General features: G+C 37.9%; 1 protein-coding gene across 4 annotated transcripts in view; it reads left to right on the top strand.

Annotated features, from left to right (window-relative positions):
• lrch2 (leucine-rich repeats and calponin homology (CH) domain containing 2) overlaps window positions 1–18549 on the top strand; it is a 70788-nt gene extending 52239 nt beyond the window's left edge. For all 4 annotated transcript variants that reach the window (XM_034300716.2, XM_034300717.2, XM_034300718.2 and 1 more), the window contains 4 exons: window positions 2159–2271; window positions 6885–7022; window positions 8832–8909; window positions 13146–18549. In XM_034300716.2, the coding sequence (XP_034156607.2) occupies window positions 2159–2271; window positions 6885–7022; window positions 8832–8909; window positions 13146–13265 (449 nt within the window). In that variant the 3' untranslated portion in view covers window positions 13266–18549. The remainder of the gene's footprint in view (window positions 1–2158; window positions 2272–6884; window positions 7023–8831; window positions 8910–13145) is intronic.
• Window positions 18550–20515: the final 1966 nt, after the last annotated feature.

Consider the following 20515-nt stretch of genomic DNA (forward strand, 5'->3'; position numbering starts at 1 on the left):
AGTTGTTTTCTTTGCTTGATGCAGGCCAACAATCTTCCCCTTCAGTACAATCTTTTCCACGACCATGGGATACGTAATCTGCCATGGTTGTTTAAGAAATGAGAAGCTGCACATTGCATCAGTTAAGGTTAAAAGAACTGTTGCCAGCTGAAACATATTAATCACTGTAGTAATGATCCAATCATAGGCTCTTAAGTATTTGCTTATTTAAACCCAAACAGCGACCTTTTTTTTGGTGTGTATATATATATATACACACACACACATATATATATATATATACACACACACATACACACCGATCAGCCATAACATTAAAACCACCTAATAATTGTGTAGGTCCCCCTTGTGCCACCAAACAGCTATGACCTTTCGAGTCATAGAATCCACTGACCTGCCACATCCCATCAGACCTGCCATTTTGGAGATGCTCTGACCCAGTCATCTAGCCATCACAATTTGGCCCTTGTCAAAGTCACTCAGATCCTTACGCGTGCCCATTTTTCCTGCTTCCAACACATCAACTTCGAGAACTTACTGTTCACTTGCTGCCTAATATATCCCACCCCTTGACAGTTGCCATTGTAACAAGATAATCAATGTTGTACACTTTACCGGTCAGTGGTTGTAATGTTATGGCTAATGGGTGTGTGTGTGTGCGTGTGCGTGTGTGTGCGTATATATTATATATATATATATATATATATATATATATATATATATATGTATATATATATAGGAATTACAGCCATTTTCAACAAAGTACCTCCATTTTCAGGGGCTCAAAGGTATATGGACAAAGTGACATAATTGTAAATATAACCATACTTTTAATACTTGAATGAAAATCTTTTGCAGTCAATGACTGCCTGAAGTCTGGAGCCCAAGTTCTCAAAACTCAAATTCTGAGTTTCCTCCCTGGAGATGCTTTGCCAGGCCTTTACTGCAGCCACCTTCAGTTGCTGCTTGTTTGTGGGTCTTTCTGCCTTAAGTAAGTGAAAAGCATGCTCTATTGGATTGAGATCAGGTGACTGACTTGGCCATTGAAGAATATTCCATTTCTTTGCCTTCGAAAAGTCTTGAGTTGCTTTTGCAGTATGTTTAGGGTCATTATCCACCTGCGCTGTGAAGCGGCGTCCTATCAGTTTTGTAGCATTTGGCTGAATGTGAGCAGAGAGTATAGCCCTATACACCTCAGAATTCATCTTGCTACTTCTGTCAGCAGTCACATCATCAATAAACACCAGTGAGCCCATTCCATTGGCAGCCATTCCATAACACTGCCTCCACCATGTTTGACACATGATGTGATATACTTTGGATCATGAGCTGTTCCTTTCTTTTGCCATACTTTTCTCTTCCAATCATTCTGGTACAAGTTATTCTTAAGTTTCATCAGTCCATAGAATCTTATCCAGAACATGGGAGGCTTTTTTAGATGTTTTCTGGCAAAGTCTAATCTGGCTTTCCTGTTCTTGAATGTTACCAGTGGTTGCACCTTGTTGTAAACCCTCTGTATTTACATTTATGAAGGCGTCTCTTGATTGTAGATTTTGACAATGATACGCCTAACTTTACCAAGGAAAGGATTTTGCGATCATCCACTTTAGATGTCTTCCATGGTCTTCCAGGCCTTTCGATGTTGTTGAGCTCACCAGTGCTTTCCAGTGCTCACAAAGTCTCTTTGGACTTGATATTGGTAGGTCCAGTCAAACAGGTGCCAAATGCCAACTCAATACCTGATATCAACTCCAGACCTTTTATCTGCTTCATTTGTCTTGAAGTAATGAGGGAATGGACTTAATGGAAGTACTTTGCTTAAAATGGCTGTAATTCCTAAATGGTAAATGCCATATTTTTGTGGAACCTCTTAAAATAAAGCTGAAAGTCTACACTTCGATCACATCTTGATTGTTTTATTTCAAATCCATTGTGGTGGTAAATGGATTTTAAAAAAAGGCACAATCACAAAAACTCTGTCATCGTCCAAATACTTCTGGACCTGACTGTATATATATATATATATATATATATATATATATATATGTTATGAATAAATTCCTTGTCAAAGTTATCTAAGATTGTACTATTGTTTTATTGATATTTAATACATTTAATGATATTAATAGCAATTAACTTTTTGTCATCCATGTTTCAGCATTTTCCCGCAGTAGTCGCCAGGAGTATGGCTCGACAGACCCCAGCTTCACAATGAGGAGAAAGATGGAGCATCTCAGAGAGGAAATGGAACAGATACGCCTCTTGCGGCAGGTCAGCAGTCAAAAAATAGTGCTGTAATAGCCAGTTTGACTGAATAGTTTCCTGCTAAAAATTACATATAGTGGAGTGGAGTGGAACCAAGTGCAGAGATGGACTGCAAAACGGCTCTGCCTAAAATGTGAGTGGAATGTGAGTCAAACCAGGAGGTTGTGTACACCGAGCCGTTGCGCTAGCTGCTGAGCTAACTCTGGGGGTAGTAGGGCCAACTGTTGTAGTGCTTGTTTGATACTGTTAAGAGTGCAGGCTTGGGAAACTTCGAGCCTACGGCTCAACACAAAAGCACCGCAGCGTGGTGGGAAAATAACACAAAATGGCCCTGTCAAACTTATAAATCTTTGTGTAATATTAAATATAACCAGCCCTGAACCTCAATATTCTCTTTTCTAAACATAAACCTCAATATTCGTTTTTCTAACCATAAACTTCAATATTCGCTTTTCTAAACATAAACCTCAATATTCACTAAACAGAGCAGCACGATGCCATTCTGCTGGCTGGCACAGAACAATGTGACCCTTAGAGGTATGACCCTTAGAGGCATGGACTCCACAAGACTTCTGAAGGTTTGCTGTGGTATCTGACACCAAGACGTTAGCAGCAGATCCTTTAATATCGATGCAAGTGAAGGAGGCCATCATTAGGCTGAAAAAACAAAACAGACCTATCAGAGAGATTTAGGAGTGGCCAAATCAACAATTTGGTACATTCTTGCATCAGGATGAATTCTGAACTGTATAGAGCTATACTTTCTGCTCAGATTCAGTCAAATGCTGCAAAACTGATAGGACGGCGCTTCACAATATAGATAGATAATGACCCCAAACATACCACGAAAGCAACCCAAGGGCTTCTTAAGGCAAAGAAATTAAATGTTCTTAAATGTCTAATGATCTCAACCCAATAGAGCATGCTTTTCACTTACTGAAGACAAAACTGCAACTGAAGGCAGCTGCAGTAAAGGCCTGGCAAAACATCTCAAGGGAGGGTACTCGGCATTTGGTGATATCCCTGGGTTCCAGACTTCAGGCAGTCACTGACTGCATAGGATCTGCATCCAAGTATTAAAATAATCCTAATATTTATGCTTAAATTAATTGAATTAAAGCTTATATTACAAAAATCATGTCACTGTCCAAATACTTATGGACCTGACTGTAATTTAGTGACTAAAAGCACTTTAACCTATTTTAATTTTATTCTGAAAATGACTAAAAGACCATCAGCACATGATGTGGGATTTCTGCTCAGTCTATACACAGTGAGCAGGTCTAAATATATTTGGGAGCAATGTCATTGTAGGCAAGTAAAAGTACTTTGAAATTAAGTCTGTACTGGATCAGAAGCCAGTGAAGTAATCTAAGGGCAATATGATCATAATATGATCATAATTTTTTTTTCTTTTTTGTTTGGGTAAGAACTCTTGCAGCAGAATTTTGAATAAGTTAGGTGATCAGAATCAGAAACAATTTATTGCCAGGTACAGTAAAGGACACTCTGCAGTACTAGGAATTTGTCCTGATGCCAGGTGCAAACACAGAATCAAACATATAAGGTCAAGGGGGATACAGAAATGAAGAATTACAAAAATACAAAAATGCAACACAGTAACAAGGGTAAAACAATACTGAAGTGCAAGAGACCATGGTGCAAGATGAACATGCTATATATAATATTTTCTTCCTCCTTGCTTTGCACCCACTATAAGAAACTCAGTTTTGTTTGTGTTTAATTACAGAACGTTATAGTACATCCCCTGACTGATTTCCTCAAGACATTTTGTTAGTTTTTGACAGGACTGAGGTAGCAGAGGGAGATACATTATCTGGCCAAAGGTTTTTGGACACCTGACCATCACATCCATATGTGCTTTTTGAACATCCCATTCCAGATTTATTCCCCCTTTGCTGTTATAATAACCGCCACACTTCTGGGAAGGTTTTCTCATAGATTTTGGATGGTGGCTGTGGGGATTTGCCCATTCAGCCACAACAGCATTAGTGAGGTCAGCCACCATTGCTGGGTGAGGAGGCGTAGGGCACATTCAGCACTCCTGTTCATTCCAAAGGTGTGGGGTCTGTGGGGTTGAGGTCAGGGCTCTGTGCAGGCCACTTGAACATATTTGGGCCCCTTAGTTCCAGTGAAGGGAAATTGTAACACTGCAGCATACAAAGACCTCCTATACAATTGTGTGCATCCAACTTTGTAGCAACAGTTTGGGGAAGACCCACATATGGGTGTGATGGTCAGGTGTCCACAAACCTTTGGCTATATAGTATATATACAGTTGAGTAAATATCTTTTCAGGATTTCTAAATTGATGTCCTTAAATGAATACAGGATCTGACATTACAGCAGGCCAGTGACTTGGGGCAAAACATTGCTGGCTCTGTAACAAAGCTTTTTGAAGTAATAATGTGGAAATGCAATAAAGAAGTAGGCAGGCATGTTGAAAACATGTCTGTACAATACAGCTGCCTGTTTATGGTGGCATGCTTGTGAGCATGTCTCCATAATGACAGGCATTTGAGAGGTTATTGAAGTATGTGTGTATCAGCCCTGCAACCCACGCCCTGTTTGTGTGTGTTATGCTATTTTCAATATGTCTCCTATTATGTCTCCTTTTTCAATCATTATGTTCTTCATAGGAAGTGCACCAAACTTCATTCAGATTATGCAGCTTTATACTTTGGCATTGAGTCTGTCTAATCATAGCGGAGTACAAAAGACAATGTTTTCTATGTATGTCAAGTCTGGACTATATACTATACAGGAATATCTCAGCACCACGGCCAAGGTTTGATTCCTGGCCAGGGAACCAACCCTACCCACTGGGGTTGCACACGACAGTGCACTCCCAGTTCTGGTCCAGAGCCCAGATAAAATTGGGGAGAGTTGCATCAGGAAGGGAATTTGGCATAAAAACTGTGCCAAATCAAATATGTGGACCAATGATCTGCATATTTGACAAAAGCAGCTGAAAGAAGAAGAAGAATAACATACTATACAAGACTATCAGGACTAATTTCCAGCACTTGTCTCCCTGAGATTTTTTTTTAGGACATTTTTAAATTAGAGAAGCTTGAGGTCCTTGAAGTGCTTAAAATCTAGGAGTGGTCGATCAACAAAGATCACTCCAAGAGCAAGATTTGTAAAAGTCTGCAAGGTCTCAAAGGAACCCAGGCTAACGTCTAAGCAACTAAAGGCCTCTCGCACATTGGCTAATATTAATGTTCATGAGTCCACAATCAGGAGAACACCGAACAACAACGTTGTGCATGGCAGGGTTGCAAGGAGAAAGCCACTGCTCTCTAAAAACAACATTGCTGCCGTCTGCAGTTTGCTAAAGAGCATGTGGACAAGCCAGAAGGCTATTGGAAAAAAAAAAAAATTGTGGACGGATGAGACCAAAATAGAACTTTTTGGTTTAAATGAGAAGCATTATGTTTGGAGAAAGGAAAAAACTGCACTCCAGTATAAGATCCTTATCCCACCTGTGAAACATGATAGTGGTAGTATTATTAGAATTATACCAGCGAATTCTAAAGGAAAATGTCAGGACATCTGTCCGTGAACTGAATCGCAAGAGAAAGTGGGATATGCAGCAAGATAACAACCCTAAGTACACAAGTCATTCTACCAAAGAATGGTTAAATAAGAATAGAGTTAATATTTTAGAATAGCCAAGTCAAAGTCCTGTTGGATCATTTTCCTCAATAAATAAATGACCAAGTATAATATTTTTGTCTCACTTGTTTAATTGGGTTCTCTTTATCTACTTTCAGGAGTGAAAAATCTGATGTTTTAGGAAATATAGAAAATTCTAAAGGGTTCTCAAACTTTCAAGCACCACTGTATAAAGTACATACTACTCAATATTTTCACAGTAGACCGATAATATCTACAATTTGCTGAAATTCACACAGAGCTGAAACTTCTGCTTAAAATGTACACGCATCTGCTGCATTTGATGTCAGACCTGCTATTAAAAACAATTCAGAAATGCATCAGATATTGGTATTCAGTGTGATTCAGTGTAGTTTCCTACATATATGTTAAAAAAGAAAAGTTAATGGAGAGCAATGACAAGAGAGATGGGAGATAAGGACATTAGAAGGACATGTTCTTAGCAGAGATGAGCCTGTGTGAGTTCTCTTTCAGTCTCCTTCTTAAGATATATATTTTCCAATAATTGGAAAACACATATAATTAAAAACCTTTAATCATGTCTTACTTGTCTGATTGTTGTTTTTTTTATGTTGTTTATATTTAAATACATTTTTAAAAGATTTTTCAAAAGTGCCATTTATTTGGTATACAAAAGTAACATGAAATGCATGTCTGTGAAGTCACTGGTTTTAACCAAGTGATGTCTAAACCCTGTTAATCAGTAGCCATCAAATACAAGTGAAAAATGTGCATGTACATATATGTCAGCTTTTGCAATGTATTAAAGTTCATGTTTGTGTCATTTGAGGTTATTAATACGATGATAACACGTAATCCTGTGTGAATTAATCATGTTGTAAATTAATGGAGCCACTTTGTTTTGACTTATAAGGCTTAAATATGTGGGTGTGAATGTGCTTCCACTTGTGGTTTTGCAGAACCTGGAGTCAAGGTTGAAGGTTTTGCTGCCTGATGATGTGGGTGCTGCTTTAATGGATGGTGTTGTATTGTGCCATCTGGCCAATCACATTCGACCACGGTCCGTGGCCAGCATTCATGTGCCCTCACCAGCAGTAGTAAGTCTGACCACTTTTAAATCTAACTATATATCTGTCTATAGAGGCAATAAAAATTGCAGCATAGTACACAAAGCTTCATCAGCTGTCCAAGCAAAGAGTTAGAAGCTGTAGGAGGTGAAACCAGTAGATGTTAATAATGTAACATGACATTCATGGGGTCCTAAGTTTGGAGAGTGTAGATGACTTCATTTTCCCTAAGTGTCCTCACCTTATTAGTGTCACAGCAACAACTGTCAATGCAAACAGCAATGTCATTATGTTAATGCTATGTCCATTCATATTGTGTCTCACTACTGAAAAGAAAAAACATGATACAATGGTGCTCAAAGTAACAATCAATGTTCAGATCTTATCTTGGTTTCCACAGTGTGCAGCTGATTGCATCTCTTCCAGGAGATACAATAAACAACTGTGGTGATGAATGAGGAGTGATGGGTGACTGATTGTAGAACATTTAAAATGCTTGCATGCAAGAGTGCCATAGTTTTATCTGGCAGGTCATTTATTTCCTTAAATGCTTTAAAAAAAAAAAACAATTATTGCATGACATCCCTCTACTTTTACGCCAATTAAAATATTTTCACATGGTCACGGATTGAGGAAAATGGATTGAGAGCTCTAAAATATTTACCTTGAAATTTTGACAAACAACTGGCTTGAGCATACCTTTTTTTGGACATGCCAATGATGACAGAAGGTTCTTCAAAAACCACAATCCATTATAAACCTGCAGACTCTCATTCCTACTTAGAGTAAAACGCTTCCCAAATACTGAAAAGATTTCATTCCTTATTCACAGCTACAGTGATTTAACCACATTTCCAGTACAAATGAAGACATCCTTCAAAAAGTAAAGAAATATGCCAGTATTTTTATACCTGAGAAGGAAAGTTACAGACCATGCCATGATCCGTGTTAGCAATTTTGAGAGAACGGATGCACTGACATGTATTATAGTACTAATAACGCAGTGGCTAAAATCATACTTGTAAATTTCAAAACCCTCCAGCAGGATAAAGAAACTGCTTTAAGGAACCTCCACTAATCTACAGATGTTACAAAAACCATCAAAAACATGCTGTCATTGAAATAAATAATTTTTCAAATAAAACCTTCAGATTTGTAGCATGCAGTCATTCAATTTATTCCACACACAAAGTTTATTAACATAGCCACTAAAAATCAGAAGTCCTAAAGGATTAGTTTTCCACCCTCACTGATGAAGGACTTTTGTCTGACAACCTGTTTCTCTGGAAACTTTGCTTATTACTGTGCTGCAATTCATTTATCACTGAAGTACAGTGCGTACTCACTCTATGTAGAACATGCAAACCCTGAAGTAGTATCACATGCTTCATTAATTATTACAAAGTATTAAAAAAAATAAATTGCTTGGCAAGCAGAAATCTTGGCAAAGAGATATGCAGCTGTGTAATTGAAATATTGTCTACACATGACTATACTACACCGCTGACATCAAATAAATAAAAATGCTTGGTAAATTAATACAGCAAAGTAACATATCTGTTTATTGTTCTCTAGAGATAAGTTAGGGAATCTTAGCTCTACTGCAGTTCACTGTTAAAAGTTACATGTTTTGTGTGTTATAGATTTGACAGTTTTTGTTATCTTCTTTATCTTTAACTGCATGTCTTATATTTTATTCTTCTTTCATTTACATTTGGTTTCTACTAGGTTTTATAGTGTTAAGTTCATTTTTCTATAGCATGTTACTGCAGTAAAAGAGCAAAAAGTGGTTTTCCACATTACTAGATGGGTTAACTGCACATGGATATCCCTCCACAGCCAAAGCTGAGCATGGCAAAGTGCCGGCGGAATGTTGAGAATTTTCTGGACGCGTGTAAGAAGCTTGGAGTGCCACAAGTAAGCATTAACTTTTAACCATGTCTCACTTACACTCACTTTCAGTAAATGCTTTATCCTAATCAGGGTAGCAGTTGGAGTGCACAGCTTGGAGTTGTGATTGTTGTGACAGCAACACAGCAACAGGATGAATAATGAACCTAAGATTTGGCAGCTTTCTTTATTTCAGTACTTGTGTACTTGGAGTGTATTTTGTGCTACTCATAAGCATGCAAGATGGAAAAAAGAGCTTTGCTGATTGCATAATGAAAATGCTAAAATACAGTATTTACAGTACACTTACAGAAATGATGGTACTGTTACAGTTTGTGGGAAGTTAGATTAACTTGCTGTTCTGATAAACTGATCATTGTCAGTGGTGGTGAAACGGGTCTACAAAAATGTGGTATGCTGAAAGGTGGGGCTCGATTAAAAAAAATTTTTTTTTTCATATCATGACTCATTCATTCTACTGTATCAGACAAAACACAGTCAAACATTCACCTGTTGCTAGAGGATGTTTTTATATGTATGGTATACCAATTAATTTCCTGCAGGTTTATTATTAAAAGTAGTAATGAAGCACTCTCTACAAATATACAATAATGAGCCAAAACATTATGACCACTCACAGATGAAGGGAACAGCAGACCAGTCAGTGTGCCCCTGCTAACCCGTCTACCATTGAAAGCACCTACAATGAGTATGTGAGCCAATGAGTCCCGTTTTTTTTTTTTTTTTTTTTAAACACAGGACACAGGTACATTTGCGCTGTTTACTTGGGGAATTGAAGGCATCAGGATGCACTATGGGAAGAAGACAAGCTGGTGGAGGGAGTATGATACTCTGAGCAATGTTCTGCTGGGAAACCCTGTGTCCCGGCATTCATGAAGATTTCAGTTTGACATGTACCAAATACCTAAACGTTGTTGCAGACCAGGTACACCCCTTCATGGCAATGGTATTACTCAATGGCAGTGGCCTCTTTCAGTAGGATAACACATCATGCCACACTGCACACATTGTTCGGGAATGGTTTAAGGAACAATATGAAGATTTCATGGTATTACCCTGGCCTACATAGTCCCCAGATCTCGAGCATCTCGGTGCACGGACATTGCATTAGACTATGGCTTCTACTCCCAGCAGCTACCTCCAGAGATTATCAGAAGACCATAGTCACGCAAATCAGCCAATCCGACCGGAAGTAGCAGGCGTCGGCGCCGAGGCCGTAAACAAAGACGGGGCAAATGCGGAGGCCTGCAGGCTAAGCTAAAGGGTATTCATCAACTACCTGCCCTACCTCGCATATTTCTTGCTAATGTAAGGTGTCTGGCGAACAAGACTGACAAAGTACAGCTTTGGATAAATCAGGAAATGCTTATGGACTGCAATGTTATGATTCTCATGAAAACTTGGTTCAATAGCTGCACTCCAAATAGCACGACTGAGCTAGAGGGAAGCAAAATTTTCAGAGCTGACAGAACAGCAGCAGACTCTGGTAAAGGCAGAGGAGGAAGCATTTGCATCTATGTAAACAAAGGTTGGTGTACGGACACTGTTGTTACTGAGACACGTTGCTCTGCTGATGTTGAATACCTCATTATTAAGTGTAGACCCTTCTATCTACTGTGTGAGTTTCAATGCGCCATAATCGCTGCTGTGTACGTCCCCTCGGATGCTAATGCTAAATTAGCCATGAAAGAACTCGTGGCTAGCATTAGCAAGCTACAAACAGAACATCCAGATGGTGCCTTTATTATTGTTGACAATTTCCATCACACTAACTCAAGGACTGCATTCAAAACCTCCACTATTGTGCCAATACCAAAGCACAGTGCTGCAACAGCGCTCAACGACTTCCATCCAGTTGCTCTTACCCCATCATCACCAAGTGCTTTGAGAGGCTGGTCCTCTCTCATCTGGAATCCTGCCTACAACCATCACTGGATCCCCATCAGTATGCTTATCGTCATAACAGGTCAACAGAGGATGCCATTACCTGAGCCCTTCACACTGCCCTGACTCATCTTGAAAACAGCAACTCCTATGTGAGGATGCTATTCATTGACTTTGGCACTGCGTTTAATACTGTCATTCCATCTAAGCTGATCTCCATCTCTCCAGTCTTGGTATCAACCCCGTTCTCTGCAACTGGACTCTGGACTTTTTGACCAATAGACCCCAGTCTGTTAGAGTTGGCGACAACTCCTCCTCCTCCATCATTCTAAACACCGGCGTACCACAAGGCTGCATGCTGAGTCCTCTCCTCTACTCCCTCTTCACCTCCAAATGCATACCTGTGCACACCTCTAACTCCATAGTCAAGTTCGCACACTTGACTCTACATTGGTTGGTCTGATCAGAGATTATGATGAGACAGCCTACAGGGAAGAGGTTCAGCACCTAGTAACATGGTGTGCCAATAACAACCTTGACCTTAACCTCCAGAAAACCAAAGAACTGATTGTGGACTACCGGAAGTCCTTGAGAATCCACAAACACACCCCTATCCTTGTTAATGGGACTGAGGTGGAGAGGGTCTCTAGCGTCAAGTTTCTGGGTGTCCACATCTCCTCTGATCTTTCCTGGAACCTCAACACCTCTTCTCTTAAAAAGGCGCAACAGCACCTGTATTTTTGACGAGACTGAAGAAAGCTCACCTTGCTCCTCAGATCATGGTAAACTTCTATCACTGTACCATTGAGAGCATCCTTACAAACTGCATCACAGTATGTTACAATGACTGCAGTGTGTGACCAGAAGGCACAACAACATGTAGTGAAAACTGCCCAACACATCATTGGAACACAGTTGCCCAACATTTCAGACATTTATCAAAAGCGTTGCTTGTGGAGAGCAAGATGTATTATCAATGACACCTCCCATCCCCACCATGGGCTGTTTGTGCATCTCCCATCAGACCAAACATGTTCTCACACAAAAAGACTCATGAACAGTTTTTTCCCTTCAGCTGTACTAATGCTGAATTCAGCTTCTAAGCTTTAACTGCCAGCCTCCACCTAATAATTAAACATTAGCATTAGACACTATGGTTATTTGCAATTATTTGCATTTAATTGCATTTTGTTGTCTCTGTACTCATACCCTGACAATGACAATAAAGTTGAACCTAACCTAACCTTATGGACCTGATTGTATATCTAAGCAATATCGCTCAAGCAAGAGTGCTGCTGTACTGAATATCAGCATTGCTGAGTAACAACAGTTCTATAAACAAGAAATAATAAATTTGAGTAACTGGCATTCAGACACAATATGGCCAAATATTTTGTTTATTTTTGCTCTGGATAGATAGCTGGCCAGAGTGTTGTGTGTTGCCATGCCATAATAAGTTCAGTAATGGTTTCAATGTAACTATTGCTAGAATTGGAATTTTATGTAGCAAAAACACAGACAAGCTGAGTGATACAAACGGTGAAACAGTGCTGTTATACTAAATAAATATTATTATCACACTAAATAAATATTTGGACACTGCCAAATTTATTTTTAATTTAATCATCTATGAAGTGTCATCCAGTGAGTTTTAAAACATTTGGCTGAATCTGATCAGATGATATAGCCCTATACACTTCAGAAATTATCCAGTATAATTATTATGATGCTGGTTTTGTCAGCAGTCACATCATCAGTAGATACAAGGAAACCAGTTCCAATCGCAGCCATACACACCCATGCCATAACATGAGGTGGTATCCTTCAGAACATGAGCAGTTCTTTTCCTTCACCATACTCTTCTCTTCCCATCATTCTGGTAAAAGTTGATCTGTCCACAGAATGTTGTTCCAGAACTGTACAGGTTTACCAGTGGTTTACAACTTGTGGTAAATTTACTCAGGTGAAGTTGTCTTTTGATTGCTGACATTGACACAGATACAACTAACTCTTGGAGGGTGTTCTTGATCTGGTCAACTATTGTGAAGCATTTTTTCTTCAGCAGGGAAAGAATTTACACATAGAAACTAATTACTACACCGTTCATACCCTCAAATTAAAGCTGAAAGTCTGCACTCCAAGATATTGTGGTAGACAGCTACAATAACAATAATTATTTCAATGTCCAAATGCCTGCATGTGTGTGTGTGTGTGTGTGTGTGTGTGTGTGTGTGTGTGTGTGTGTATGAGTGTGATTATTATAAAAAAGATAAAGAGAATATACTGGTGGATTGTTCAAAAGTTCAATTGAATTCAAGAAGAGGGGCTTCAACACTATTGCTGTGTTTTCTCCTGCAGGACAAGTTGTGTTTGCCTCATCACATTCTGGAGGAACGAGGTTTGGTGAAAGTGGGTGTTACCGTTCAAGCCTTGCTGGATTTGTCATCATCCAAGCCAACTCAGACATCCACCATGTAGCACTCAAACTGGGACAAAGCTCCCAAAAAAAAAAAAACCAGGATAACCGGGCATTCCCTAGCATTGTCCATCCTGCCTTATGTCCCTCTGAGCACTCTGCTATACCCTCTCCTTTAGCCTCTGAACTTTGACCACAGGAAAGCTTTCTCTGAGCAGACTTAATTATCCCTGCTAGAAGCCACAACAGAAAAGTCTGAAACCTACTAGCCTTAGTCCAATGCCACACAAGCTACTGAGAGACTGGTGAGAGAAAGAGAGAGGGACAGAGAGAAAATGAGAGTAGACAGAGATAGAATATTATCCATTGATCTCATCTAGGGTAGAGCATTTTTTTTCCTGTCGATCTCTGGTTCCATAGAAACATTTTGCAAATTTTACACAAATCAGCAAAAGGAAATTTATTATTTGTGGCTGCTAAAAGTTCATCTAGCTAGCCAACACCACTTGCCAAACACTGTGTAACACTGGTAGCAAACTATTTAGAGTGGTAGTGAGTTTCAGATTTATGGGGAAAAATCATTATTCATTTGTAAAATTATCACTCTTTCTCATATTTCCTTTAACCATTGGGCAGCTTTGCTACCCCAACAAATGATATTTAGTCATTCTCACAAAGGTGACTGGAAGCTTTACTTCGCTCTCCCTACCTCTCACAATCTCTCGTCCCCTATTCCATCTACCTTCACTCCATTCTCTGCTATAACAGGGAGCCCGCATGGATAAGGACTGGATGAATTCAGACAGCTGATTGGCTGATATGGAGCAATGGGCTGACTTTATCACATCGATCAGAATGCCCTCCTCCTGCATGAAGCCACTAAATCCATTAAATTGGAGAAGTGTTTGGAAGAATTCCTTGAACACATGTAAGAAGAACACAGATTTTAAGCTGTGGACAGGAGAGGAGATGGTCAGTGATTAGTGTGTTTCCCTGAATGCACACTGTTACTGAACAGAAAGTATGGAATGTACAGAAAATATTGCTGATGGAGCAACATACACTCAAAAAGGATAAAGTTGAAATATATCTATGCCCTGCATCACAGTTTTTATTTCAGTCCAGTTTTAATTTTTGATATGTAGGTGTTAAACACAGTACACAAATATGCACGCACTCACAGATACACAACATAGGAACTTTCAACATCATAATTCTTAGAGTAGGAAATGCAAACAATGCTTTAAAGAAAATCAAACACAGTACAATTTATTGCATCTTGTGTGGTTGTGAGCTATGCTAGTTTAAGGAAAGACATTTGAAGCTAATCACAGTATTAGTGTGACCAGAATCTTACCTTTCTAAGCTATTCCTATGTTTTTCATGACCTTCTCATTTTAATTTCACTAACCATTATGCCCACTTCTTTTTTCTTGGTTCTTTATACTTCTGTCCTGTATTGTAAACATGAAGTAGTTTTTAAACAGTGATGTGACCTGCATCATCCCCTGACTACTAATTGTAAAGAGAGTAGTTCAAGAAATTATTTATGTATTTATTGTATATTTATTCATGATTTTTCTACATGCATTGCTTTTTTACATCCCTGACTCTTTCTTAAAACCAGCGTCAGAAATATGCCTTATGTGCTATTCTGGGATTTATTTCATTGTAATGCTCACGTGGGATTCCAGTCAAACGCCCATGAATTAGTCTTATGTTCTGAAGAATGATTTTACTCCGCTTTCCCCCACCCCCCAAAACCGTGCTGAATGCTGTCAGGTTGCAATGATTGAGGTGTTATTATTTATGGCCCACATAAATACTTTCAGCAGCCTTTCCACCTAAATGCAAAATAAGTAGATGTTTATGCCTTGTTCTGCCTGATCTGCTCATCATTTTATGACCGATCACCCAGTTTGTTTCATTTTAAGGCTGGAACAGTATGCAAAAAACCTGGTCGAGTGATCATAGAACTCTATATAGTTGTTTTCAGTACATGATATCTGATTACATCTTAATATTAACCTTTAATTTAATACCATAAAACACTGGAGTGGCAGAGGAAGGATTAAAATTATTCGGTAATTTATAATCAACATTCCTAAACTATATTTGTTAGATGTAGATATACTACCACAGTTTCCGTCCATCTCAAGTGGTCCAATACTGGTTGCTTTTTTGAACATTTTTTCCTAATTTTTTTGTGAATGATTACCTCTATGTATTGGCATTGCAAAACCACCAACCACCACACTGTTCAGCTGAGATATTCAGCCCAAAAGTGAGATATTGCCCCCATAAAAAAAGGAAGTCTCAAACCTGAAATGTTCTGCATGCACACTGTACATACCTAGGTACCTCCAAAAAAAACTTATGACTGAGATTCAAACCCTTCCCATTTTATATATATGGAACTGTGAGCAATCTTGAGCATTACATTTGGACTTCTAAGTTCTAAGTCTAAGGAACAAGAATGTGCAAAATGTATATATATATATATGTGTGTATATATATATATATATATATATATATATATATATATATATATATATATATATATATACACACACACTTGAGGTCAAAAGTTTACATCCCCCTTTCAGAATCTGCAAAATGTTCATTATTTTACCAAAATAAGAGGATCATACAAAATGCACGTTATTGTTTATTTAGTGCTGACCTGAATAAGATATTTCACATAAAAGATGTTTATATATAGTCCACAAGAGAAAATAATAATTGAATTTATAAAAATGATCCCGTTCAAAAGTTTACATCCCCTTGATTCTTAATACTGTGTTGTTACCTGAATGATCCACAGCTGTGTTCTTTTGTTTACTGATAGTTGTTCCTGAGTCCCTTGTTTGTCCTGAACAGTTAAACTGCCTGCTGTTCTTCAGAAAAATCCTTCAGGTCCCACAAATTCTCTGGTTTTCCAGCATTTTTGTGTATTTGAACCCTTTCCAACAATGACTGTATGATTTTGAGTTCCACCTTTTCACACTGAGGACAACTGAGGGACTCATATGCAACTTTTACAGAGGGTTCAAACGCTCACAGATGCTCCAGAAGGAAAAACCATGCATTAAGAGCCGGGGGGTGAAAACTTTTTGAATTTGAAGATCAGGGTAAATTTAACTTATTTTGTCTTCTGGGAAACATGTAACTATCTTCTGTAGCCACTAAAGGGCAGTACTAAGTGAAAAAATACGATATTTAGACAAAATAAGAAAAATGTACACATCTCCATTCTGTTCAAAAGTTTTCAATCAAAGTTGGAAAGGGTTCAACTACACAAAAATGCTGGAAAACCAAAGAATCTGTGGGACCTGAAGGATTTTTCTGAAGAACAGCAGGCAGTTTAACTGTTCAGGACAAACAAGGGACTCAGGAACAACTATCAGTAAACAAAAAAACACAGCTGTGGATCATTCAGGTAACAACACAGTATTAAGAATCAAGGGGATGTAAACTTTTGAACGGGGTCATTTTTATAAATTCAGCTATTATTTTCTCTTGTGGACTATATATAAACATCTTTTATGTGAAATATCTTATTCAGGTCAGCACTAAATAAACAATAACGTGCATTTTGTATGATCCTCTTATTTTGGTAAAATAATGAACATTTTGCAGATTCTGAATGGGGGATGTAAACTTTTGACCTCAACTGTATATATTTGTTCCAAGGAGCTAAGACCATCCTGAGCTGAGATATCATGGTTGTCGTAGTTAAACCAAGTAAAATTTAAAAAAAGAAAAAGTGGTTTTTCAATGCCAATACATAGAGATAATCACTCAAAAAAATTAGGAAAATTAAAAATGGTCAAGCAACCTGTATTGGACCACTTGAGATGGAATGGCCCACGATTCTCACACTGCTACTTCATAGCCCTCAATTACAATGTTGAGAAATGACTAAAAACAATACTTAGTACATTTATAATCACAACTGGTTTCATGATCATGATTAAAGATTTTAAATAACATAATGCAAATTCAGTGCTCCAAGTGTACTCGCTCACGTATTCAGCAGTTAGATCTTTTCACACACTGTTTACTTCCTCAGCCCGTGTTCAGTCATAACGCTTGTAGAGTGGGTATCAGTTAGATTTTAACACTGGTTCTATACATTTAGTACATCCTTCATATAAGCCATGGTGTGCGTAACACCTTACTGACATTTTTCTTTCTTTACATTTTTATTTCAAATTGTACTGTCTCTAGAGCCAGCTACAGGACTGAGTCATATAATCGTAAAATCTTTATAATAGGCTGTGTGCTCAAACACCTTTGACTGCCTCTTAACCAAAATACACCCATGCTGATTGAGTGCACGTATGTCACATAAAAATCTCAACGTCTCATCTCGTCTCTCTCTCTCTCTCTTTTTTTTTTTTTTAACATTTACAAAAACAATGTTAAATTCACAAAAGAAGAAATATTAAACCACTGGTTAAAAAATTAATTTCAAATTCTGGTGGACTACTTGTGTTCCAAAAGTGCCAATGAGCCCATGATCCTCTCAGAAAAGCACATAGTGAGGTAATTTTTCTACGACTGGCAAATCTTTTCCCAGCTACAGCTCCTTGTCTCAAATAATTCTGCGATGACACCTAAAAACAAGTCTTGCTTTTCTCTCTTCCATATATGTCTAAGAGAATTGCTTTGTTACACTGTAAAGAACATAATAATTTGTACATAACCTGTGTAATGTAACACTGGATTGTGATTATGATGTTGGTGCATTATGCAATTGCAATAATGCAGTTTTGTACTAGTAAGAATATCTTTTGCCCCGAAATGCCAAGCTACAGACTGCCATTTTTTCTTCTTCACTTCACTAACATTCCTCATACAGATTCACAATTCCTTAAAGCAACATTTTTCTTTTTAAACCACATTCGGGTACTTTTCTGTTAACTTTATTTTTCTTAGGAAATAGAGTACTGCACATTAGCCAATTAATTGTTTTAGCATGTGAGTCATAACTCGCATCAAATTAAGACAATAGAGAAATGGTTTGGAGATCAAGCATGTGCAGTACATACTGGCTTTTAATTTCCTTGCAAATCTGTATTATTCTGTAAAAAGCAGGTGTCAGTGTGCATACATTTTTGTCAGGACTGTATGATTGCTACAAAGATGTGCGTGTAGATAGATGTTTTGTATGAAACATGACTTTGTTTGCATGCCTGGATCCTCTGTGATCAACTTGCCATTCCTGTATAAAACTCTGTATAAAAGTATTAGAACATTTCTTAAGGAAACAAGGAAATAAATGAATGGCTTCAAAGGTCACAAGAGGAAAAAAAGTTCAAATAAAATGACCTTTTCCAATTATGTGTTTGCATGCTAATTTTACTGTTGTTTTTAAATGTGAGATGGATGTTCACTTCTGATATTTCTGGTTTCCTTCAGCTTACTGTATGTCTCAAAAACATCTCAGTGGAGCCTCTGACTTTACACAGAAGCTTCATACTATTGTTTATGCAGAAGAACATGATGACTACCAGGGCATTTTTGTTGTTTTTGATGGTTTTGAGTTGGATGAGGTGATTTTCAAGTGCAGTGGATCACTGCAACTCTGTAGCATGAAGTCCAGAATGAGAATTCTAGTAGGTCTGAATGTACATCAGGTTTTTAGCTGTACCTCAAGTTTATCAGATAAATTTGATTTTATAAACCAATGCATGTGACACTTTTTAGGTAGACTCTGCTCTTTCCCTTACATGGACACTAAAGGAATTAATCTTGCAAAATTCTGATAAGCAAAAAAGATTACAGTAAGATTTCTATCTGTCTCTTGTTAACATCACAAATATTAGAATAGCCTCTGCATTTCTAGGGAAACTGTATGTACCAGTTCCCTGGAAAAAGGGAAACACATAACATTCTGGAAGGAAGGAAGTCCAGGGGTCATAGGAACAGAAAATAATCAAGATGCATGTTTGTGTTTCACCATGCTCCCTAACAAATGAAAGATAGCATTTCACTGTATTTCAGGATCCAACCCATAAGAAATTGCCTTCACATTAAGTAAATCCAAACACATTTAATGTGGGTGCCATGCATAGGTTATGTGCATGACACCCACATCACAGGTTTCAGAGTCTTCATGGCAGAAAAGCACTGACACATTAACTATGATATTTAGTTTCTCCTGCCAGACGAGTGGTTTGTGGCGCTCACAAGAACACGATTTGTACTTTCTGGCACCTGATAACAATAAAAACTAAGCAATGCCTTCGAGTAAGGAGTCATTTGGTGGGAAACTAAAAATCATGTGAGGACTCATGGTTAGAATTTATCTGTCCTTGGTTTTGTAGTGCAACTTTATTTCAAGATTACTTTTTAGTCTTTAGTCAGTATTCTGTGGAAGAAAGCTGATGAGTTACAATGAGTTTGGATGACTCAGCTTGCTTACTCAGTACAGTTTTCTGTACCTCATCCCTTTATCCCTTCATCACTTCATCTGTTATTCTGTTTTTCTGACACAGATCTTTTTTTTTTTTTATTGTGACATGTTTTTGTGAGTGCCACCAGCCACTTGACTGGCAGGAGTGTTACTGGTAGGAACGTCTCAAACCTGACTCACAGGTCATGGAATTATGTAACAATGCAAACATGCAGGAAATTGCAAAATAACAAAACTCTTGAAAATACTTTTGCAATATACAACAGCCCATGTACAAGTTTGTGATGTGGTCAGGGTTAAATGGGCAGTGCTAAGAGTTTAGTATATTCTTTGGAATAAAACCCATTTAAAAGTTTACATGAAATGCTTCAGCGATGGTGAATAAGCAGCCACATTCATGCTTCTTGATTCTGTTTTGTTCAGTCTTATTTCTGAACAAAAGATGAATCACAAGTAATTTCTTAACTCAGAAGAGTAAATCTCTGATGGTTTTCACTGATGACTGGCGTTCTAACGCCCCCCTGCCTAAAATAAATAATATTGATTATTATTATTATAGCACCTTGCAGAATCTGCAAAATGTTAATAATTTTTTTAAAAATAAGAGAGATTATAAAAATTGCATTGTTTTTTTATTTAGTAATGCTCCGAATAAGCTATTTCACATGACAGATGTTTACATATACTCCACAAGACAAAATAATAATTGGATTTACACAAATGATCCAAAAGTTCAAAAGTTTACATACACTTGATTCTTAATACTGTGTGCTGTTACCTGGATGAACAACGACTGTTTTCATGTTTTGTGATAGTTGTTCATGAGTCCCTTGTTGGTTAAACTGCCTACTGTTCTTAAGAAAAATTCTCCAGGTCCTACACATTATTTAG

The sequence above is a fragment of the Pangasianodon hypophthalmus genome, chromosome 27, assembly GCF_027358585.1.
Source record: "Pangasianodon hypophthalmus isolate fPanHyp1 chromosome 27, fPanHyp1.pri, whole genome shotgun sequence".
In the NCBI taxonomy this organism is placed as follows: Eukaryota; Metazoa; Chordata; class Actinopteri; order Siluriformes; family Pangasiidae; genus Pangasianodon; species Pangasianodon hypophthalmus.